Source organism: Pelobates fuscus, chromosome 7 (genome assembly GCF_036172605.1).
Source record: "Pelobates fuscus isolate aPelFus1 chromosome 7, aPelFus1.pri, whole genome shotgun sequence".
NCBI classification, from domain to species: Eukaryota; Metazoa; Chordata; class Amphibia; order Anura; family Pelobatidae; genus Pelobates; species Pelobates fuscus.
In genome coordinates, this window is record NC_086323.1 from 49,307,427 (window position 1) to 49,331,453 (window position 24,027).

The following is a 24,027-nucleotide window of genomic DNA, read 5'->3' on the forward strand; positions in this document are numbered from 1 at the left end:
TGTTATCTAAGCAATTATATGTGGCCACTTGTAGAATCTGGAATCCTGGATTATGCCTTTATTATTTGCAGCATGAATATGTTCCAGACATAACTCACCCAGCCAAAACTCATCTTCAAGGTTGCCGAAACCCACTCTATAATCGGACCATTTTCGGAAAAAATCTGTTAGTCCATTTTGACGTCGCTGAAACACCTGGAAGGGACGTTGACACAGAAGGGAAATACAAAAGAAATATCCACATATTAAAAGATGAAATGAAGCTTGGAGTATATTAAATACCTTCATGAAATGATTTGCCAATGCTGCGTGTCATAAAGCGGTTGTCATAAAAGGTTTAATATAAACACTATAAGTGTTGTGCAAAAAGAACTATATGAATACTTAAGCCATGTATAAAGCAATCTTGAAGAACAATTCAGTAAAATAAATATGAAGGTTTAAAAAATAGACAGATGGTTTTTATTCGATTTCCTTCAATGCAAAAAAATAACAACACAAAAAAAAAAATGGACAACATTTTCGACGGCAGTTATGATATTTAATAATCACTTTTACAGTAACAGCAATTATTAAATAGCATAACTGCGTTTGAAAATGTTGTCAGTGTTTTTTTTCTGTATTATTGTAACGGTGTTACTAAACACTAAATGGATTCAGTGGTTCCAACTCAAAATTGATTTTGTTGGAACCAATTAAACATCTTGATCTGTTTCCCACTCACCTTGCACTCTAAGCCTACGCATAGTTTAAAAAAAAACACAAAACCTGTCCTAAATGTATCACCTGTCCTAGTTTGGTTCTAAATGGATGTAGAATCCTATAGAGCATTGCAAAAGAATAATTGACTTTTGTAAATAAACAAATCAATCTATGTCTGTTGGAATCTAGATAATTAATGAAAATTTAATTTTTACAGGAAATTACTAGAATTAACCCTCTGAGTGACAAAGACATTTTATTAAGTAATCTATTTAGAGATATTCATAAGTCAGCATAGTGTCATGCTCTACACACTCAACCCCAAATTGTTGACTTACGATCCAGCCTCCCCCATCGGTAACCATATCACAGTAGACTGCTGCACTTTGACTCTGTTCTCCGTTAATATAGATGGTATACACACCACTCTGGGTGTCTCCATTCAGCAAGTGTTGGGCACAGTCCTGAGGATAAGAAAACAATCTCCCCTCTGCAGAGAGAAACATTGCATTTAGAATTGCTCGACCTGAACCCTACCTTGAGGATGGGATGGGTGGTACATGGTAACAGTGAATATTTATGTATAACATGTATGTGTATTATTATTATTATTATTATTCCTCTCTCACCTTAACTACTGTAATGCGCTTCTCAGTGGTCTTACGTGTTCCCAACTTGCCGCGTTACAGTCTATAATGAATGCGGCAGCGAGGCTCAACTTCTTGTCCGCCCGCACCTCCCACGTCTCCCCCCCTTTCTCAGTCCCTACATTGGCTTCCCGTAAGATATAGGACTCAATTTAAGATCCTGATACTTGCTTACAAATCTCTAAACAATGCTGCTCTGACCTGCTTATCCTCACTAATACACAAATATGTTCCATCTAGGCCCCTACGCTCTGCCGGAGACCTATGTCTAACCTCTGTTCGTACTCCTACCTCTGATGCTCACCTTAAAGACTTCTCTAGGGCTGCACGGTTCCTATGATACATCCTTCCCCTCTCTGTTAGACTTTCACCCAAACTCCACTCCATCAAAAAATCTTTGAAATCTTACCTCTTTAGGAAAGCATATCAATTAATCTATGAACAGCTTAACCTCCCTGCACCCTGATTCCGCTTCTGCAACTGTCATAAAAAAAACACTAAGCCCTCAATGAACACTATCCTAGCAACCTACTTTTCTACCCTACCCTTACCTTTTGTGTCACTATACCCTACTCCCTCTAGCATGTAAGTTCATTGAGCAGGGCCCTCAATCCCTCTGTTCCTGTGTGTAACTCGTTTGGTTACAAATACGTGTCTGTTAGTCCACCCATTGTGCAGCGCTACGGAACTTGTTGGCACTTTATAAATATATATATGTATGTATATATATATATATATATATATATATATATATATATGTATATATATATATATATATATATATATATATATATATACACACACACTGATCAGCCACATTGTGGCGAAAGGGACCTCGCCACTGGTTTTTGGAGGGGACTGATTGCCAGCCTCATGCCTTGGGACTATGGCCCCTGGGAGATTGGGCACTTTAAAAACAGCATTTGGGGCTTATGGACTTCTATTGGACTGTGTATGGCCCTTGTTAAACTTAAACCCCATGGCGATTTTATTCTGTTCGTGGGATCTGAGCACTGTTCGGATATATTGATTGCTCAGATCCAAGCTATCTGGGGATAGGTTGGATGTGGGGGTTCTGTTCAGTATGATAGGAATTATGTATTTTGATGTGTTTTTACTGTTGTTGTAAATGGAGATATTTTCTGTATGCTGGAGATAATTGGCTTACCACACCCAAGCCATGCTTGCAGTTGGTCAAAAAGGGATTTCCAACTAACCTTTGAAACACTGGACAAATTTGTATGATTTTGACATATGTTTGTATTTGGAGTATGCTGATTCTGAAAATGTAAGTGTGATGCATACTTTTAAGTTATGAATATTGTGTAAAATTGTGTATTTCCTGGGATGATTTTGTGTGTAATTGCTGGGAGTGTCTGAGTGTATTGTACGTATTGATTGGTTGTTCTGCAAAACCCTGTGGGCAGTACTATGTGTGTAAAATGTGCATAAAAGCAGAGTGTTGGATTAAAGCTTCAGTTCTACTTCACCCTCAATTTGGAGTTCCATCTCTTATTGGGGGAATCTGCTACAAGGGATTGCTATGCTCTGCATATTCCCTTGCTATAATCACTCCTAAGCTCTTTTAAGAGCTTGTTCCTGCTTCGCTCTGAAAGAAGAGAGATTTGGCCTGCGGTGGTTGTGGTGTCTGCTAGAGTGCTTGGAGCCCTCCGGAAGCGCTAGGAGCATCCTTCAACGGAGGTACTCAGACGGTGTGCCAGGCAATCCGTTACACACATCATTAAACCACCTGCCTAATATCATGTAAGTCTCCCTCATGTTGCCAAAGCAGCTCTGATACATCAATTAATGGACTTCGCAAGACCTCTGAATGTGTTCTGTGTTATCTGGCACCAAGGCATTGGCAGCAGATCCTTTAAGTCCTTCAAGTTGTAAGGTGGAGCCTCCATGGATTGGATTTGTTGTTCAAGAACATCGAACAGATGCTCAATCGAATTGAGATCTGGGGAATTTGGAGGCCAAGGCAATACCTTGAACTCTTTGTCATGCTCCTCAAACCATTCCTGAACAATTTTTGCAGTGTAGAAGGGTGCATTACCCTGCTGAAAGAGGCCACTGCCATCACGGAACACCACTGCCATGAAGCGGTGTATGTGGTCTGCAACAATCTCTAGGTAGGTGGTAGTATGATGCACTGTGTATTCTGACACCTTTCTATCATGGCCAACATTAGTTTCAGCAATTTGAGCTACAGTAGGTCTTCTCTTCATCAGACCAGACAAGCTAACATTCGCTCCACGTGTGCAACAATGAGCCTTGGGTACCCATGACTCTGACGCCGGTCCTTTTTGCACCACTTTGGGTAGGTACTAACCACTGAATTCCCACGGACATCTCACAAGACTTGCCAATTTGGAGTTGCTCTGACCATGTTGTCTAGCCATCACTATTTGGCACTCGTCAAAATCACTCAGTTCTTATATGCTTGCCCATTTTTCCTGCTTCCAAAACATGAAATTCAAGAACTGGCCATTGTAACAGTATAATCGATGATAATCACTTCACCTGTCAGTGGTTTTAATGTTGTGGAAGAACTATATATATATATATATATACACATATATAGTCTTTACATAACTGAGCAATACTTAGGTTGAAGAGTCAGACCAAGCATGTAATAAAATACTAACCAGTGATGAACACAGTCTGAATCATAGAGCTTCGCTCCCCATCCTGTACTGATAAGATAGTCACGGTGTACTCAGTATTCTCCAACAGACCTTCCAGACGGATCCATGTGTCTTCAGCATCCACAATCAGTTCCTGAGAAGGAAAAAGACCACAGACGTATCTTTTCCAACGTGTTCTGCATGTTCAACATGCTATACAAGGTTCACATTAAAAATAAATTTCACACATAAATGTTAAACACGGTTTTGAAACCTATGACTACGTGTTGGATTTGTTTTAACAGACATGGCACCTGTTTATGGCCATGCTGCCCATTCCTAACGTTACCAACTGCATTTTCTTTTCTTAATTCAGTGCTGCTGAATCACAGGGTAGTGTGTAATGAGATAAGATCAGACACATCTGGTCACTCAACATGATTTCTAAAGTTGATCTAGAACACTTGTGCTTATAGAGTTATAAAGTTCAAATAGGGTGCTAAAATTTAAGGCATCTTTAAAATTGGCCGCTACGCAACTATGAACTCGACGAGTAGCTCACAGCTCAGCTAGTTTGTTCACAAAGATGCCAATGGATACACAGCTTGTATCTGAACCCAAAATTATTTGCAATTTGTAAAGAGCACTATCTGAAAATGTTGTAACAACTGGAGCTGGAAACCAATGTTCATGCTGGCTACACTATATTTAACACTTTACTCTAGAACTGTTTTTTAAAAAGTTCCTTTTATTGACCTTGGCATGATCTGTATTACCTAATGACTTTATGGAGAATAAACGGTAACGTTTCCTAGACTGTATCCCGGTTCATCCAAATAAATAAATTCTGCTATCTTGATCAGGCTGTTAAAAAATATTATGATATTGAATGTGCATATGACTAGGTTGGTCTGTAACAGAGCCTTTATTAAAGGAGATTTTGTGACTCTTTTTAATGGTGTTATTTTTCAACTCACCTTCCGAGTCCCATTAGTGGATTTATATGACAGAACATAGTTCTCGATCGTTGAAATGGGTGGTTGCCATGAGACTAAAGCACTTGTCCTTGCTACCTCCGTGGCTGTCAAATTCATTGGTGGATCCAGAACTGCAAAAGCATAAAAGAGGAGATGAAATGCCAATTATATTATTTTATTTTAAAAGCCCAACATATTTACAGTGATGATCAATAAAAGAGGATGCATAATTGCCCTCTTTATCTATTATGCTTCAGTGAATTCTAATATCTTGTGCTTAATAGAATGGAAGCATCTACAATCATGCTTTTTATTACACTTGACAAACTATGCAATCATCTTGTCAATATTTTGTTATTATTTAATTATTGGCTTCATGATCAGTGTTGTAGAGGAAACGCACACTGCCTTAATATCATTATGTGACGTTCGAGCAGTGTCTTGAATTATGTCTTTCCATAATATAATTTCAAAGTTCCTCAGCATGCAAAGACTATGTAAAAGAAAATTAAAAATTCTTCTGAAAAAGCCTGCAGTTCAGGCTGTGATTAGGAAATAATCATGAATGGAAGATTATTTTACCATTAAGAATATGCGCCATCTGGTTCTTAGATTCACAAACAGTATTGTACAGGCTATTATGGGACTAAAATAGAATAAGCTACCTAAGCCATCACATTTGAATTCATTTATCTGCGACTATTTGATTCAATGTCACTATATAGAGCAATGACAATCGCAGAACAACATCTGTGAATGCTATGGGGATAACATACAGCATTTTACCATCAATGTGCATCAGATACTTACAATTAGTTTGTCACCAGACAACAACTATCTTAGCTTGTTATTTTAAGGTTTATGACCAAGAATAAGCACTGAGATCATTTTATTCTCGGTACGTAACAGCAGAGCAGACTTTACAATGTGCCACAATAAGTATCTAATTATCAGAATTTCACCTAATAAAAAAAACTCTGATTAACAGCATTGCTAGAATTATCTTGTACGGTAAATTCCATGGGCTTCCATGAATTCTTTTTTTCTTGTTGCTCATTCAAAATGGATGTCCGGAAGGAGATACAAGACCTTTAATTATCTCGTTGCCTATTCAATAAAATGAAATAGATTGAAGTTTTTATCTTCCATCACTTAAAATTTCGAGGTCCAAGATGAGTGTGGAACACACAAGGGTTTATCTTGTACTAATCATGTCCCTTACACCTCTGTTTCTGTTTTAATACAGTAGAACTTTAACACTTTTGTTCCGTAAGGAGCTATTATGTTTTATGATACGGATACATTTCCCATAATGAGTGAAACATTTGCATTATGTAGCAGTAATATAGAACTGGGTCTCCTTACAATGCAAGTTGGACACACAGGATTTGCTTGAGTTATTCACCTTTTGTTATTACTCAATAGTTTTTTTTTCCAATAGATATTCTTGACATAGAAGAAGGAATCCTTTTAATAAAAATAAAGATGGCTTTATGTAAAGAATTATGGTCTTGACTTAATATTTTTTGCATTAGCTTTTAAAATGATTCAATATTTTAAAAAATATTTTAATATTTTTTTCATATATTAATATATTTTTGCATATCATTATATGTTCTTTAATATTTTAATATTTTGAAAAGATTATTTAAAAAAATTATACAAAAATATTAAACCAATTGGAAAGTATACAATAAAATATATATAAAATCGAGGTTGATATTTATGGAAGTCAAACTAAAACCAAATGAGCTACGTCTTGCAGATGGAGCGGATGATAGTATTCACTCTGTAAGAACATCCTTTAATTATTATTACATAGAATACTGCAGTAAAGTTTTCATTTGGTTAATTGGCTGTGTCGTTGTCTAGAATAGCATTTCTTAACCTCCTTCTGCCACATTTAATAGACTTTTTCATTCAAGCACCATCGTAATTTTAATGAGCTGGAAAAACTTTTGAGTATTTCTCCTGAAATCTAAAATTCCCTTGACAGTCCGTCACTATTCACAGCCAAGGGAATTAAACCCCTTTGCGTCTTTTTATCTGGTTCTCTGCCTTGCACTCAAACATCTTACATAAAATAAGATTGCCATTATATGAATATGGTACAAAATGTCAGCAAGACTTCTCGCCAACCAAATCCACTTATCTCATACTTGGTCTATTCCCCATCCATTGAATATAAAAAATATTAACAATCAGGGTCCATGTTGCCCTAGGGAACTCCTAACATCCCACATTCCATCTTGCTGCCAACTGTAGGCATGTTTATACCTTATGCTAGTACCTAGTGTGCACACTAAGACAAGTCATATACAGCCTTTCTACTCCAACACTTGAGAACTTTCAAACCCATTAAGTCAGAGATGAATCAGCTAAAACTTTTCTGTTTAAGCATTCATCCTAGTATATCCATCTATATATACAGTTACGTTTTATGTTCTATAACTGTACTATATATATATATATATATATATTTTTTTTTTTTAATTCTTTATTATTGAGTGCAGTTATTGACATAACAATTTGCTTAGCCACAACAGCCATAGCAAAAATATTTTGTGATGCAAACATGTGGCAATGGAACAAATGCACAATTTGTATAGTTATAATACAAGTATAATGTTACAAACTTATGTATGGTCAGATTGTCTAGGGGTATGTGTGGTGACTTTGAAGTTACTTCAATGAGAGACCGTTGACTATGAGTCGTAGTGCTGCTTCCTCACAGGTCGAGCACTAGTGGTCTGTTGCTTAGTCAAGAATGATGGGTGTGGGTGTCTATTCTGGGTTTATCTCTGAGTTGTCCACAATGGGGTCTACCATATGAGTGTTCTCAGTTTAGTCGCTCTAGTCACCCGTTCCCGTTAATTATAGCGTGCTTATAGTGATCGTGCTTACGTCAAGCTGAATGTGTGGATGCATATAGTGCAGAGTTTGGGCCTAACGGCCGGAGAAGCAGGTGTGCTGATTAGTATGTGCATGCGTGTTTATAGCCCCTGACCAAGGGGGTTGCGGGGGGGGGGGGGGTGAGGGGTAGTAGTCGCCACTCCTGTGGTCTCGTTGTCCGAAGTTATGGTCAGCATGAGTATAAGTTAGGTTTGTCCCTAACTAAGTCGAGGTTGAGCAATAAATGATAAAACAGCTACATAAAAATCAAACCAGAACATTAACGTTAATATATAGAACCAAAGTTCGTGCTTGTTAATCGTGGTCGTCCGTGCTTTGCGGGTCAGCCGTTCTCGGTACAAATGGTTTTATAGATGCGGGATCCCAAGCCGCCGCTGGTGCTTCCGAGGTGGGGGGGATGCTCGGGCGTGGTAGCCCCAGGGTCTCCAGAAAGTTTGTTGCTTCAGCCACGGAGGGCAAATTATGTGTAGTCCCACCATGAGATACAGTGAGGGAGCCGTTCGCCCCCCATCGGTAGGCCAGTCCTGCTGCCCGGAGCTGTGTTGTGACTGGGGTGAAGGACTTGCGGAGGAGCAGTGTGGGCCTTGTCAGGTCCTGGTAAAAGGTTAAGATCGAGGTTTCGAAAGTGAGAGGTGTCCTACCTCTTAGCGCTGACATGATCTGGAGCTTGTCAGGTAGGGAGATGCATCGAAGAATGACATCTCGGGCCATATTGTGTTGAAGGGGAGAGTGGCCTGGAAGACGGTAAACACTGTCTATTGCAACCTTCTTAGCCACGGCATGTGGTAGGATTGTAGCCAGCAGTCTCCTAATATAGTGGGGAAGCTCCTCCGCCGTAGTCGTTGCGGGGATGCCCCTTATTTTAATATGATTCCATCTCTGGCGGTCTTCCAATGTGGTGATTTTATGTGCTAGTGTTTGTTGTTGCGTTTGGAGCATTGTGATAGAATCTGTCACTGAAGATAGGTGGGATTGCACCTGTGTTATGGCAGATTCGGTGGTCTTGACTCTCTCCGACACTGCTCGTACCTCTCTTTTTAGGATGGCCGAGTCTGCTGCGAGCAAGTTGTGGATTTCTGCTAAGAGGAGTTTCAGGTCCTTCTTTGTTGTCGGCGCCGAGTCATCAGCTGCTTCCAGCGAGTCGGCTTGAGTTGCCGGTGAGTGTTTCGAGCCTCCGGGCTCGGTATGGCCTTGTGTAGCGCTTGGATCTTTGTCGGGCGTATCACTTGCGCTGTAGGCCGGGGATGCGCGGGCCTTTGGAACATGGCCCTGATATCCCTGCCATCCGTTGGGGCATGCGTTTTTTTGCGAACGCCGGCCCATACCCGGCATTGTTGTCGGCAATGCGAGTGGTATCGGGGCGTTAGGCGTCTCAGCCCAGGTCTGTGCGCCGCCTCCCAGGAGGTTCTCTAGGCTTTGCAGCGTGCGGTAGGCCCCGGATTTGTATTTCCGCCGGGCTGACTTCGCCGGTTGAAAGAAAGGCATCTATCGGTTCTGCCTGCTCTGCGGAACCTGTTCTCGCTGGTGCTGTGACTGGATCGGGTTCGGTTCTGCCGATATCGTTTGGATTTGGTTTGATTTTAGGGAGTTTCGAGAAATGGCGTCTGGTCAGGACGATTGGTAAGCCCCGCCCCCTGTACTATATATTTTTTTAAATTTGTTTTTTCAAGATTATTAAACTCAGACTTTTTGCAAATTAAATCCAAATGAACATACGGAGACAAAAATATCTGATATGGAAAAATTCTCCCTTTCAGTAATTTGGAGTCTAGGGAATAACCACATATATATGCTTACACACATTTGTTATTTGGTATTCTAAATGAAGTTATTATATACAAAAATAACGATGGTTTGTTAGTCCCATTTTTTGACATTTCATTTCCAAATTCTCTTTAACCCGAATACTTTCCTGTTCAAGAAATAGTATTGATATATTTCTGCCCACGAACATTTGAAGGTAATAAAATACTGATAAAATGAAAAAGGCATTACTGCACACTCCGAAAAATGTAAGTGAATAAAATGTTGGTATAAATTCCATTTCAAAGTAACCTTCAATGATTGAAAATATAAATAACACTATAAATAGTAAAGATAATGTTAAACGTCACACGTTTTCAAGAAATAACTGGTGAAAATAACATACATTTATCAGATGCTTTGACTGGACAAAAATAACAAAAGTAAGTGAATGAATGAACAAATAAATAAGTGATTCATAACAAAATAAGTTGTTCATTCATTTGTTGCTTTCAGCTGCGGCAGTGAGCTGTGTCCAGACAAGGAAGTAGTTGATTCATTTCAATCCTGACGTTCCAATGATTTCTAGCATCTGAGCACATCCTTTTAAACCTTGGCTGCGATAAGTTTTGAGATATGTCTCACGGTGCACGTGGGAATATACAGGTGCGGCACTGTTTGAAAAATCACAGGAGTTATAATGTCGTATTTACTTGCATCTAATGCGCCAGCGGATCTAATGCACTTTCAAATTTTGAAATCTGGAAGCTGAAAAAGTTTTTTTTCTGGCGAATTTAATGCGCGTTTGTACAAGAAGAGACTACTATACAACATATAGGTTGAAAAGTGAGAACCATCCATTGACCATTGCGACAAAGATGTCCAAAAGATGTAAGGAAATTTTTTGGGGCTTGTGTTTTCCCCTGTTTGTTTAAGTACCTTATTGGAAAAAAGCTTTCCTTTTGGATTTGGAGCACTTGCTTTTCCTGGTATTATTTTTTGTTTTTTGTTTTTTCCTTCCATTACAGCTTTACTGTCAGCAGAAACCAAGTCTTGCATCCCTTTCACAGACAGGTGAATGCGAATTTCGTCCCAACTAATTGCGCCCCAGCGAATTTGCATCAAATGCCCATAGTATCTAATGTGTTGTTCGTGCTTGAATCTAACGCGCATTCAAATTTTTGAGACTTTATTTTGCCAATAAAGGTGTGCATTAGATTCAAATAAATACGATACTTTATGTACAAGGATGCAAAGGCAGTGAACTTATTCAAACCCCATGTACTTCCAATAGTACGTTCGTTCACACTCTCCCGAACAGTTAGTGGGTTAAGTGATTATAGCCCGTTCGCATAGTACGCTAATTCGTACTCTCCTGAAATCCAAGTAGGTTGTGGGAAAAATCAAGCGCTTCGTCGTTCATATATCCAAACATCAGTCTAGACTTGATGAAGGGTACAACTGGAATGCTTTATTATGGCCAGATGGTACATTTTTATACACAGACCCCCAGCATGGGTCTCCAGCAAAAGTATAGTAAAACACGCCCAGCAGTCTCTGTGTATATATCTCCCAGGTACTAGAGGTACAGAGAATAAAACATAAAACACCCCAAACATACATAATATTAATAGAAACCCCCACAAATCCTATATCCCCAGAGAGCCTGGATCTGAGCCCCCAAAGTGTCCAAATAGCATTTAGATCCCACGAATACAGCCGAATCGTCACCGGGGTGAACTTTTGACCGACTGCACACATGACGTCACTTTCGGGAGTCCCAAAATGAACAAAATACTGAACAGTTCCGCTGGCTCATAGGTAGTGATTTTTCTTCTAGTTCGTGCGTACTTTTTCACCGAATAGCGATCTCCAGGCTTGTCGGGAATAGAAGCAGACGTACGTACAAAGTTATCGGTGTTCGCGAGGGCGAGTGTCCGACTTAGAGTTGCAGACACTCAATGACCACGTACTGCTGCCTGCTTTCGGGAGACAAGATGACCGCCATTTTCCAGCGCATGTGTTGTTCAATTACACGAATGGTGGCTGCCCAGGGAGAGCACTTAATTTTGTGGTTACTTTGAAGTTAAATGAACCAGGGGGGTGGTCGGTGTTCGGTAGATCAAACTACTGAATGCAGAAAAAATAACTGGGGCAAGGGAAATTACAGGGTTTGTCACAATAATTGTTACAATAGTAACACTAATGATACATAATGAAATTTTGTAGTAAAGAGGGGGAAATGCCAGGAAGACGTGCTCCCACATTATTCCGTGCTTCCTCAATACAAAGAGAGTCTGTGAATGGTGTGTCAGTCTCAGTCAAGGGAGGTGTGATTAGGGCTGCACAAAAAAAGTGATTTAACTTCTAAATTTCAATTTGTGAGACTGAAGGGACATGATCTACACACCAAAACTGCTTAATTAATGCATAAATGTTTCAGTGTTTAGAGTTTTCCTATAATACATTTTAGAAAATGCTACATTGGCACAAAAGATGTCCAGCGGGTCAGGCCATAAGTCTATTTGCTTGTCTCCTGTCCTTTTCTGCCAAATGTGTTAAGATTGCGACTCGGGATAGACTGATTATTGGTTCTGCATATTTCTGACAATCCATATCGGTCTTGTAATTTAATTTACTCTCCCTTGTCACCACAAGCCATCTTCCTCGTACGAAAACTCCAGCTGCTAGACAATGAGGCACCAGATCATGACCTTACATCACCCATCCCTGTGAGCCCCCGCATGCAAAACTCAGCTGAAGGCTGAGACAGTGAATAATTTACTGTAATATATTGGGCTGGCTGCCCAACAGTGATAGGAGTGTATCAGTAACAGCACTGAGCATGCTGGCATTTCACTGAGCAAAGCATATACTGGCTGATAGGAGTGTGATTGCTGTCAGTTCATCCCAGATTTGTGTAGAAATTATGTTGCTTTTTCAAAAAATATTGGCACTAGTTATCGGCAAACGGCCCGAATGGCGACTGATAACCGATATCAGCATCAGCTCTGGAAAAATTATATTGGACGATCGCTATTTGTGACCATAATAAAGTTTTAAGCATAAAAGGACTATAAACACTACTTGTTTAGCTATTGCATATGGTATAAATACTGAGCTGTTGCTATAACAACACCAGGATACTCTTGATGCTTTGCTCAACATCTGTCGCAAGTAGCCCTTTGTATTTGCATCCAACTGATTTGTCATATTCAACAGGCATTTCTTGAAAACGAAATGCACCCTGATTAAAGATATATTTTTTTGCTTAAATGTACGTACATAAGTAGATATTTGTTTTACCTACAGAATGTATTGAGAGTTTGAAGTTTTTACACCTAAATGAGACAGGTGTCATTTTTAGTCAGGTAGTGACAGGTGTTAATACTTACCACCTATGATGGAATGTATTCTGGAACCAGGACTGCAGTGCCATGAGACTTATAGTCTCCGTGGTTTAAAGCTGGGAACTCACATCCACTTGTCATGTTTGCATTTGCAATAATCTACTTGTTAGGCTGAGAATTCCTGATTTAGAATACAACCAATGCCAAGGAAGAACAAGTGCATTGCATCCTCCCTAATGCTGAATCTGTGGCAATTAATACAGTATTCTATTAACTAGATAAGTCAAATGCAATTTGCTGTCGAGCATGATTCAGTAATTTTCATTATCAGTCATTTTATGCTACTTGAGTTCCAGGTAAACAAATACACCCCACACCGTAAATATTAATCTAAATTTTACAAGTGCACTCAACAAAATGTCATATTACAATACTCATAATTATAGATGTACAATTTTTGCCAGCTGAGGGAATGACTTGGGCTGGCTATTTGCATAATCACTGAATTCTGACAATAGGCTGGGCATTAGCGTGGTATTGTCCCCATTATCTTCTTAAGTATTTAATTTATTATTTTTGTAATTTCACTCTACCAGCTACTGACTTGCATCATGATGCAGATAAGACGTAGTCTTTTTGTTCATTTTTGATCTTCTGACTCAATGCTCTTCTGGAAAACCTGATCGGCATTCAAACAATGCCAACATTTAACCTGTTTTTTTTATTATACTGATTGAAATATAATTGTATATCCCTATTCCATTCATTTTCCTTTTTTTTCTATTCTGAGTAACCCAGGAGAGCACGGAAACAAAAAATAACTAAGCCCTCATACTGTTAAAAATTAATTATTGCTGCATTATCGGGGGCTTTTGAAGCCTCAACAGGTAAACGGAGAAAAGGAGAAAACTGATTGGAAATATTTTAATTACTTGAAATAATTTGATGTGTAATACGTAAAACAATTGTTTTATTCTTATCTATTTAACTCCCTAATTGAACTGATTTGTTCTATGATTGATTTTTTATTTTATTTTATATGATTGATTTTTTATTTTATTTTATATTAAGGTGGCCATCTATGGATTCAATTATTGACTTGCTCAGTACTTTGCTTAAAGTCCGACAGGTGTTGGATCAAATCTCACGGACAGGGTTCTCTACTCATAGGAACTGTTAAATAAAAAATCCCAGTATCATTGAGTGAGAACATGGAAAACTAACACTTTAGTTATGACATATTAATGGAAAACACCAAACACATACAGCACTTCAGACATACAAAATTAGGCCCTGTCCTCAAACTCCCACTACTCCTGGGTGGCAAGAATATCATTTTGCCTCTTTATAAATCACTTGTAAGAACCCATTTTGAATATGCTGTGCAATTTTGGACACCTGTTCTAAAGAAGGATATTATGGCACTAGAAAAAGTGCAGAGATGGGCTACACAATTATTAAAAGGGCTGTATGAATACGATACATGCTATATTGTATATTATACCGAGCACTATACTGTGTTTACCACTAGATAGCACTGTAGACGCCACTATGTTATATACAACACCATGTTAACATTATGTTACCACCACACTGCTTAATGCAATTAGTTAAATGTACAAATGTATGACCACCTAAGGATCCGTGATTACCTCACTGTACCCCCCAATGTTTTCCCCCTTTTCCTTTCTGTACCCCATACTTTATGAAAACTCTTTCAATAAAACTCAAATAAAAACAACAACAAAAAATTATAAAAGGGATGGAACATATCAGCTATGAAGAAAGGTTAACAAATGTAAACCTATTTAGCTTAGAAAAACGTCGCCTTAGAGGGGATATGATAACATTATACAAATATATTCGGGGCCAATACAAACCATTGTGTGGAAAACTATTCACAAACCGGACTTTACATAGGACACGTAGTCATGCGTTTAGACTGGAAGAAAGAAGATTTTGTCTTATGTTTTTTTTACTGTAAGAACAATAAGGATGTGGAATTCTCTGCCTGAAGAAGTGGTTTTATCAGAGTCCATACAGATGTTCAAACAGCAACTAGATGCGTACTTGCAAAAACAGAATATTCAAGGATATAATCTTTCAATGTAGGGTAATAGCTTCTTGATCCAAGAAGATATCTGACTGCCATTCCGGGGTCAAGAAGGAATTTTTTTTCCTAGTTTGTTGCAAAATTGGAAGCGCTTCAAACTGTTTTTTTTTTGCCTTCTTTTGGATTAAGCGCAAAAAAACAAATGTGAGGAAGGCTGAACTTGATGGACGCAAGTCTCTTTTCAGCTATGTAACTATGAAATTATGTAACAGTGACTACAGAACACATCAGCCTTAATAAATACAAAAAAAAAAGTTACTTGTTCATTAGGAATTGTCAATTTTATAAATAATGAGCAAAACACCATCCAAGCTGCCAATCAGAGAAATGCGAAGTGTTTCTTCCTTGCACATTCATTTCTACTATATATATGTTTTTTCTTTCTTTTTTTTTCTTTTTATACAATTTATTAAGATTAATAAAGGCTAAGTGTTATTATCTTTGATAGTAGGGTAACAACTGTTACAACATATTTTTCACCATATAGTGTAGGTACTCAGTGTAATTGCACCTTAAGCTTTATTCCCAATTTGGGAACGTTATCCTTCTAACCTACATTTTGGAATCCAGCTTACAATGTGATACAATTTGGTATTTAGTGAACCTCAGTCTCAAAATTTAGAGTTCATTCTCTCAAATAGTGAATTGTAATGAGTTACTTTTACATTTTATGACAATTTTAGGATTCAGCATTCAGCGGTATATTGGCTCTCTACTAATCATCAGAAAATAAGCACTAGCTACAAAGATTTATTGGCAGCTAAAGATACAATTTAGATAGTTCCGTGTGCTTTTGCTCCAAGCAAAGCCATTGTTCATCCATAAAATGTGATAAAAAAAAATAAAAAAATAAAAAAAAGTGTTTGGCTCATTACTAACTGCGCCAAGAGTTATTTATAAACCTACTTTGTACATTAGTCTGCATCTTGCCAAATTATAGAAGTGTCAAACAAACACAAGCACAGCATCCAGCAGATGGTGCAATTTAGCTACCACTCTGTTTAAAGAATGACAGGTTTATAACAATGATGAACTCCTGCTGTTTCTCCTTGCCTTTGAGACAGGCATATCTCAACAGCTTGTAAAAGCCCAGGGTTCACAGATTGTCACCACACACCATCTGCAAATCACAAAATGCACTCCTGGGGACCACGATAAAAGGGGAACTCACATGTGTACAAGCAATGTTTATATCAAACCTAGTCTTGTGATATAACATTATCCTCCTGTTCTGTTAAATACATTTAATTAGCAATCTGAATAAAATATAAAATACAGTTTTTAGCAGTGACTATAATACAGAAAATCGAGTAAGTTTATTTTTATTTAGAGAAGAACTGACAAGTCTCTAAAAAAATATATCAGTCCTCATTGCACCACTCAGGTTGAAGGCCGCTTGTTCTTTTGGATCACAGCTTATGCTATGGTAAAAAAAAAAAAAAAAAACTTTGTCTGAAACACACCTATCTGTGGTCATTTGCATGTGAAGCTGGGAACTCTGGGTTAATTGTGAAAACATGATTTCTCGAGTTGTTTTGTGTTAGGGGGACTTTCTAAAGTCCAACTTGAGACATGAAGGTGATGCACAATGGTAATATTGCTATTTGCACCATGGGGAGTTGTATTGTGTTTGGTCACACTGCAATCTTTTTGCCATCTAGAAATGATAACACAGAAAGTCTATGTCCATAATGATATCGTTGATGTGAGCACATGTGCATCTGAGCATTTTTTGTATAGAGCTATACACACCAAGCAAGGCATACAATACAAATAAAATTATAACAATGGTACAGAAAAAACAGCACAACCCATAGCTAACTATTAGTTAGCATTTAGATTGTACAAAAAATGTGTCAGTTTACAGGGAGAAGAAAGCCTGTGTTTTATTCTAGGAAGTCTATGTGTATATCTGACACTGGGAATCAGCGAAGCTGTCAATGTTTCAAAGAGTATGATAAACCAGTTGCTATGGACATCTAGATGTTTATTCACTGGGGCGAGAAGGGGTGGGGGGTGGGGGAAGGGGTAATTCAGTAAACAACCAGTTGAAGTGAATTAAAAAACAAATTGCTAAATTTAGGATAAAACAGTTATCCTAAATTTTTTTGGTTTGTTTTTATATGTTTATTAGCACTTTTGTGTCTACATTTTGTGATTCAGTAACTGGGACTTTAATGAATACATCCGAAACTCCCTCCCTCTGCCCTGTATTTATCCAGCAGGAAAAACAGCCCTAAATATCTAGATGCCAAATATCCTGTGACAGTAATTTATAATTTAATGTATACACTATTTATTGCACCACATATGCAACACTTAATCAGGTACCAGATGGGTGCTTAATGAGCAATTACTGTATTGCAAAACCCTCTGACACTTAAAACGTGATAACTTTATCCTTTTTTTATTTTTTATAAATCTGCTACTTTTAAATATCTTTGCATTTTCACTCCGAAAAAGAGATTTTTCAGTTTATCAAGTTTTATATTCCTACATGTTGACAGTACAGGTGTTTTACCAATTGCCTGGTAATAAAAACCCCATAAAGTAAAGTAATCCTCACATTTAGGTCACAATAACATTAAAACAGATTACACAACAAATAAAAAAAAAAAAACATATATGGGATAAAAAGTTTACAAACCACAATATAGTCAGGTCTAGTCATCACTGACCTAATGCATCATTTACCAAAAACAGTAAGTGATAAACTGCTGATTTACTGCTGCCATATATTACCATATATTAAAGAGAGCACCTAGACCCTTTTCTTTTGAATTAATCTTTTACACTGTTTGCCATAAATACAATTATAATATCTTGTAATTTTCCGACTAAATATATCAATGTAAAGTGCAGATGTCGACTCGTTACTGTACACTTCCCCATTAGCCCTGGTTAACATTGTACGTACGTGTGTTGAAGCTGATGCCAATGGCTCGGCTGTTTTGCGGTCCGATGCTGGCCGTCAGTTTGACTGAATAATTTGTTCGAGGGAGTAAATTCTGCAGTTGAAATTCCTGGCTGTCTCCATCAAGGATCACTGTATCAGCTGAGTCTGAGAACAAATAGGTTAAAAGTATAAAGACTGCAAACATTTTTAAAATAGAATAAATAAATCCAGCCTGGTCAAACAGTTGTAGACTTCTCTACAATTCCTACAAACCTTAGAAATGACATATATATATATATATATATATATATATATATATATATATATATATATATATATATATATATATATATATATATATATATATCAGCACTACTGGAGCAAATAGCAAAACTCCATACGTTGAGACAGAGTGACAGAAAGTGTTGAATTTTGTGGCCAAACTAATTACTGTAATTTTTTTTTAATAAAGAAAATTAATTTAAAAAAACTAAATACCCAGTATAACTAACTGTACTCGGTCCTAAACATTGGATCTCATGCATGTAGGTGCCTGGAGTATCCCTGAAAACACAATGTCTGTATTTTCCAATGGAATTGAATAGATACATTATGCAGAACCATTGGGTTCTGTGTATCATATGAAGCAGCGATCCACATCTGATTCTCTCAACAAAACAAACAAATGGTTACGCATGCTTATGCATCAGGTACTTAAAAATTATTTAATCCTAAGAATTAAAAGGCATTGAGCAGATGTTTTGACTTCAGAGTGAGCTCTGTCTTTTTAACCATATTGTTTTACTATTTCCACTCTGTAATTGTTTTTTTTTTTTTTTTTTTTTTTAATGGAGTCCCATTGAATTGAAATATTTTCACATGCTTTCAACTCAGCCTAATTCTTGCCAGAGAGAAGTTATTTTACCCCATACTATCATCATATCGTCACTTTGACTTTGGATATTTGGTCGAAGAAGGTGTCTTTGATCTTTGACATAAAACATTGCCCTCCATGTATCTTCACGAGATAAACTGTAAATCTCACTCTGAAGAAGGAATTCACTTATAAGAAGGAAAATACAAACTTACACGTGATTCAACATATCATCGATAGTGTGGTGTGCTGTGTTTATCCCCTTTAACCTTTGTGGTTTGCAGTTAAATTGCTTTGTGTAAATATGTGGTCTATTGTGGTCTTTATTACACCCTCCTGACCTGTGCTGTGTGTTATTATAATGAAATATGTCTCCACGTCTGTTCTTGTTGGCTCCCATCGCAGTATAGCTTCAGTGGCAGTGATGTTACTAGTTTTGAGACCAGCTGGAGGTTCTAAAGCTGCAGTAGGAAGAAAGGAAAAAGAGTGGTGAGCTCAGCAAGATTTATCTGAACAGGTCTATGGACCTCAAACAACAATTTCTGCATGATATGAGGAGCACTGCTTGCCTTATGCCTTGATGTAATATGATTGTTCAGTAAGAATCTATTAATCTATAAGTCACAGTATAACTCAACAGTCTTCACCAAATAAAACCTTAAGCAACACTTATTACGACTAAGAGAAGTTGACTGTGCCAATATGGCCTTCAGTATAGTTAAAGGGCTAGGATGTTTAATATGCAGTAGGCAATACGGAGGAGGATGCACTGTGCTAAATGTCACATTTATTCACAGTGCTTTGCTTCTCATGGGCCAAGAAAGTATAGGACACTTGTGAAGGGTAAAGAAAGGACGGAGAAAACCTCATTGAAGTTACCTTCAGCAAAAATGCACAGATGGTTAGAGTTTCGAACACAATACAAGGAAAATCCAGAACATTTACAAATAGTATATATAGTGCTAAAAAAGTAATATGGTGGAAAAAGAGAACTAAAATATGAGAGTCTGTACATGACAATTTAGAACAAAAATACAATGCAGAAGATGGAAGATCAAACCACTACAAGGGGAAGGAATAATAATACAAAAACAACAACAAAATAAACAAATTGACTGAACAAAAAGTTAAACAAAAGAAAAAGGAGATCAGTATCATTCCTGCCTTTTCTGATGATGGCGCTAAGACATAAAGAGTATTTTTCCATATATACACGTTATACAAGAATAAACTGATGTGTTTAGTTACAAGAGAAATTGTGGTGATTTGGTGAAAACTGTAGCAATCATGTTGCATTCTGAATACACCTTTTGGGGGCCAATCACAGGAGATCTGATATGGCTTCTAGGAACTCGAAATATTAAAATTTGTATTTAGAAGAATGTTAAGCATTTTGTTTATGCTGACCTGTTAAGGAGGCGATGTTAACTTTTTCACTCTCCTTCCGCCCCCAGATACTGTTAAGGCTAATTCTGTATTCTGTAGATGGCTGAAGTTTTGTCAGGGTGTACCGGGTCTGATCACTTCCAATCACCACACTGTCCATTCGACCTGCTTAAATCAAATGGGCAAACAGATAGGAATGTGCTGAGCTTTAGTGAGTGTAGTAATGTCATAGAAGGTGGACATAGCATAGGACATGTTAAGGTAAAAATAAAAGATAATTGTTTTGAAAAAAGAAAAAATTAACAGGCACATTTTGGAATTTGACAAGCAGATTATTTTTACGCATAGTGGATAGTGGGAACCGCACTCAATCCCAACGGCTAAGGGTGCTCCGGATCAGGACCAGCAATCCCGGGATAATGTACAAAAAAGAGAAACATAGAAACATAGAATGTGACGGCAGATAAGAACCATTCAGCCCATCTAGTCTGCCCAGTTTTTTAAATACTTTCATTAGTCCCTGGCCTTATCTTATAGTTAGGATAGCCTTATGCCTATCCCACGCATGCTTAAACTCCTTTACTGTGTTAACCTCTACCACTTCAGCTGGAAGGCTATTCCATGCATCCACTACCCTCTCAGTAAAGTAAATACTTCCTGATATTATTTTTAAACCTTTGTCCCTCTAATTTAAGACTATGTCCTCTTGTTGTGGTAGTTTTTCTTCTTTTAAATATAGTCTCCTCCTTTACTGTGTTGATTCCCTTTAACCAATGGTTTCACTGGGGACCGAACCCAGGACTTTCTGCATGTAAAGCAGACGTGATAACCACTACACTATGAAGACATCTGTTGGTCGAAACGTTGCTTGGCGTTGCATTTTTTTTCCCCAATAAATCTGCATACAGCTTTAATTCGGAGTGCCTGTGGTCTTCTCTTTTTTGAAGCAGATTATTTTTGGCTAAAATTCTTAACCAAAGTAAGAGAATGTTTTGTCTTATGAAAAAATACATTATTAGTTTTCAAGAGTCTGTCCAAATGGGTTTAAAGCAGTTGTTCGCCTTTAAGTACAGTGTTATGTGTAGTGTGACACAAAATAATATTTCGGAGGCTTTGCAAATCCATGTTTAGTAGGTCCTTCTAACCATTATGATAACTAGGTCACTTTAAATTTTTAAAAAGAGGCCTGTCTTATGCTGGAGTAGAGGCCTTGTAGAGAACTAGATCAAGTCAATAAGGGTCATTAATAAAACAATGAATTCTCAAGAACTGACCAGGAACCTGCAAATTTAAATTAAAATAATACATTTTTTTCTTAGGTATTGTTCTCAGCAATTTCCAACAATTTCAAGATTAGGAAATTGCTTTGCAAGTTTGTCCCTTGTATGGAGGCCCATTAAAGGGTTAGTGTAATGTAGGTGTGAAGGCCTCATCTTTGCCACTGAGTAGGCATATGAGCTATCCCTTCACTCATAAGGTACACAGCTCACCTTGTTCCTTGTTCACATATACCAGTGGTTCCCAACCCTGTCCTCAAGTATCCCTTAACAGTCCAGAATTTAGGCATTACCAAATTGTGTTTAAGAAAACAAAAACACTTTAGACAAAAAAGGGGTAATCCCTAAATCTTGGACTGGTAGGGGGTACTTGAGGACTGGATTTGCAACCACTGACCTAGACCCACCCAAATACGAGAGATCTGTTTGAGTGTAATGATCTCAGTTTTCACCAATGCTCTTGCAATAGTGACTAAGGCACTGTGTATAAGGTTATATCTCCACCTTGCTATTCAGTGGGAAGTAGAATACTATAAGGAAGCTGAGATCCAATTTATGGATGCAGAAAGAGGAACTGCAAGAATGACACAAGACGCTAAGCAGCTACCTACCTGTGGCTGACTGATAAGTAAGTCGATAATGGTGAAAAGAAGAAGGAGGTGGTGTCCAAGCCACGGTGATGGAATCTTCTGTCACATTCATGACTGTCAGATCCTCTGGAGCAGCCAACCCTTGGGAAGTGAATCATGGAATTAATCAGGAGGAAGTCATATCGAGAGTTTGCAGAAAAAAAGAATCATGCACATACAATGTGTCTGCGATGTGCTGTGGTAAAGCATTTAATACAAGATGAGAGTGTCAGCATACTGCCACTGGGACACCTACCTGTAGTAACTGTACCTTCCACTAGTTCTCCCTTATGTGGTTCATGAACAGGCAGCAGAGTAACTAGATACTCTGTATTAGGCTGTAGATCCATGAGTGTGATTTGACGTAGAGAGGGGTCCACAGAGAGTTCTATATGTTCTTTGCTTCCGATAGGAGTATAGCTGATAATAAATTCATCAGCTGCAGGGGAAGGATCTGTCCATGAGACATTCACTGTGAATGCTGTGATAGCAGAGAAATGAAGCTGTGTGATTGGACGGAAACCTGTGGAACAAAAAAAAACAGAGACATTGTCAAATGAAAGAGGTTTTTTATGCTTTATTATTATTATTATTATTGCTATTTATATAGCGCCAACAGATTCTGTACCGCTTTACAATATTATGAGAGGGGGGATTTAACTATAAATAGGACAATTACAAATAAACTTACAGGAACGATAGGTTGAAGAGGACTCTGCTCAAACAAGCTTACAGTCTATAGTATGTGGGATATAAAACACATTAAGACAGGAAATATCAATCAAATAAGGTGGGAGTGAAGCAGAGCTGGAGGAGAGAGTATAGTGCTGCCCTTTAGGAGAGAGCAAGAGACAGGTATGTAAGGTAGAGGTTACTCTGGGAGGCCATAAGCTTTCCTAAAGAGATGGGTTTTAAGGCACTTCTTAAACGAAGACTAGGGGAGAGTCTGATGGTGGTAGACAGTCTATTCCATAGGAAGGGAGCCACCCACAAGAAGTCCTGCAAGCGTGAGTTGGCCATACGGGTGCGAGCAGCGGACAAGAGAAGGTCACGGGTAGAGCGGAGAGACCGAGAAAGGGCATACCTATGGATCAGTGAAGAGATATAAGAGGGGCTAGAATTGTTCAGTGCTTTATAGGTATGGGTTAGCACTTTGAATTGACTCCTGTAGGATACAGGAAGCCAATGTAAGGACTGACAGAGGGGTGAGGTGTGAGAGGACCAACTAGGGAGTAAAATCAGTCTGGCGGCAGCATTCATTATAGAATGTAGCGGGGCAATTAAGCTTTTGGGAAGACTAATTAGGAGAGGGTTACAATAATTAATGCGGGAAATTACTATAGCAGGGACAAGCTCCTTGGTAGCATCTTGTGTAAGAAAGAGGTAGATGCGGGATATGTTTTTAAGGTGGAATCTACAGGATTTGGCAACATACTTGATGTGAGGCTCAAAGGTGAGGCCAGAATCAAGTATGGCGAAAGAGGAGGATCAGTATTAGGAGGAGGAAAGGCCAGGAGCTCAGTTTTAGAGAGATTGAGTTTCAGAAAGCGGGTAGACATCCAGTCAGAGATGGAAGAAAGGCAAGCAATGACACGTTGCAGGACGACAGGGGAGAGAACCGGGGAGGAGAGATCTGGATGTCATCAGCGTACAGGTGGTAGTGGAATCCAAATGAGGTAATAAGGTTGCCAAAAGAGGTAGTAGAAAGAGAAAATAGAAGGGGACCAAGGACAGAGCCTTGGGGGACTCCAACCGAGACAGGATGAGGGGAGGAGGTATCATTAGAAAAGGAGACACTGAATGAGCGTTGGGAGAGATAGGATGAAAACCAAGAGAGGACAGTGTCACAGAGACGGAGTGATTGAAGAGTTTGAAGAAGGAGAGCATGAT

The 24,027-nt window shown here is 38.2% G+C and overlaps 1 protein-coding gene and 1 non-coding gene across 3 annotated transcripts in view; both read right to left on the reverse strand.

Moving 5' to 3' along the window:
• Positions 1–24,027, reverse strand: part of TNR (tenascin R) — a 450,249-nt gene that overhangs the window by 9,295 nt on the left and 416,927 nt on the right. Inside the window, exons 12-20 of one of the 2 annotated variants that reach the window (XM_063428241.1) lie at positions 22,394–22,660; positions 22,120–22,239; positions 20,253–20,396; positions 19,187–19,306; positions 17,993–18,136; positions 4,957–5,087; positions 4,001–4,133; positions 1,041–1,192; positions 99–195 (exon numbers count right to left, since the gene is read on the reverse strand). In XM_063428241.1, the coding sequence (XP_063284311.1) occupies positions 99–195; positions 1,041–1,192; positions 4,001–4,133; positions 4,957–5,087; positions 17,993–18,136; positions 19,187–19,306; positions 20,253–20,396; positions 22,120–22,239; positions 22,394–22,660 (1,308 nt within the window). Of the gene's footprint in view, positions 1–98; positions 196–1,040; positions 1,193–4,000; positions 4,134–4,956; positions 5,088–17,992; positions 18,137–19,186; positions 19,307–20,252; positions 20,400–22,119; positions 22,240–22,393; positions 22,661–24,027 lie in introns of both variants that reach the window. The other variant, XM_063428240.1, reaches the window with a different exon arrangement.
• TRNAV-UAC (transfer RNA valine (anticodon UAC)) lies at positions 21,006–21,078 on the reverse strand. The gene has a single exon. It is a non-coding gene; the product is annotated as a tRNA-Val (tRNA).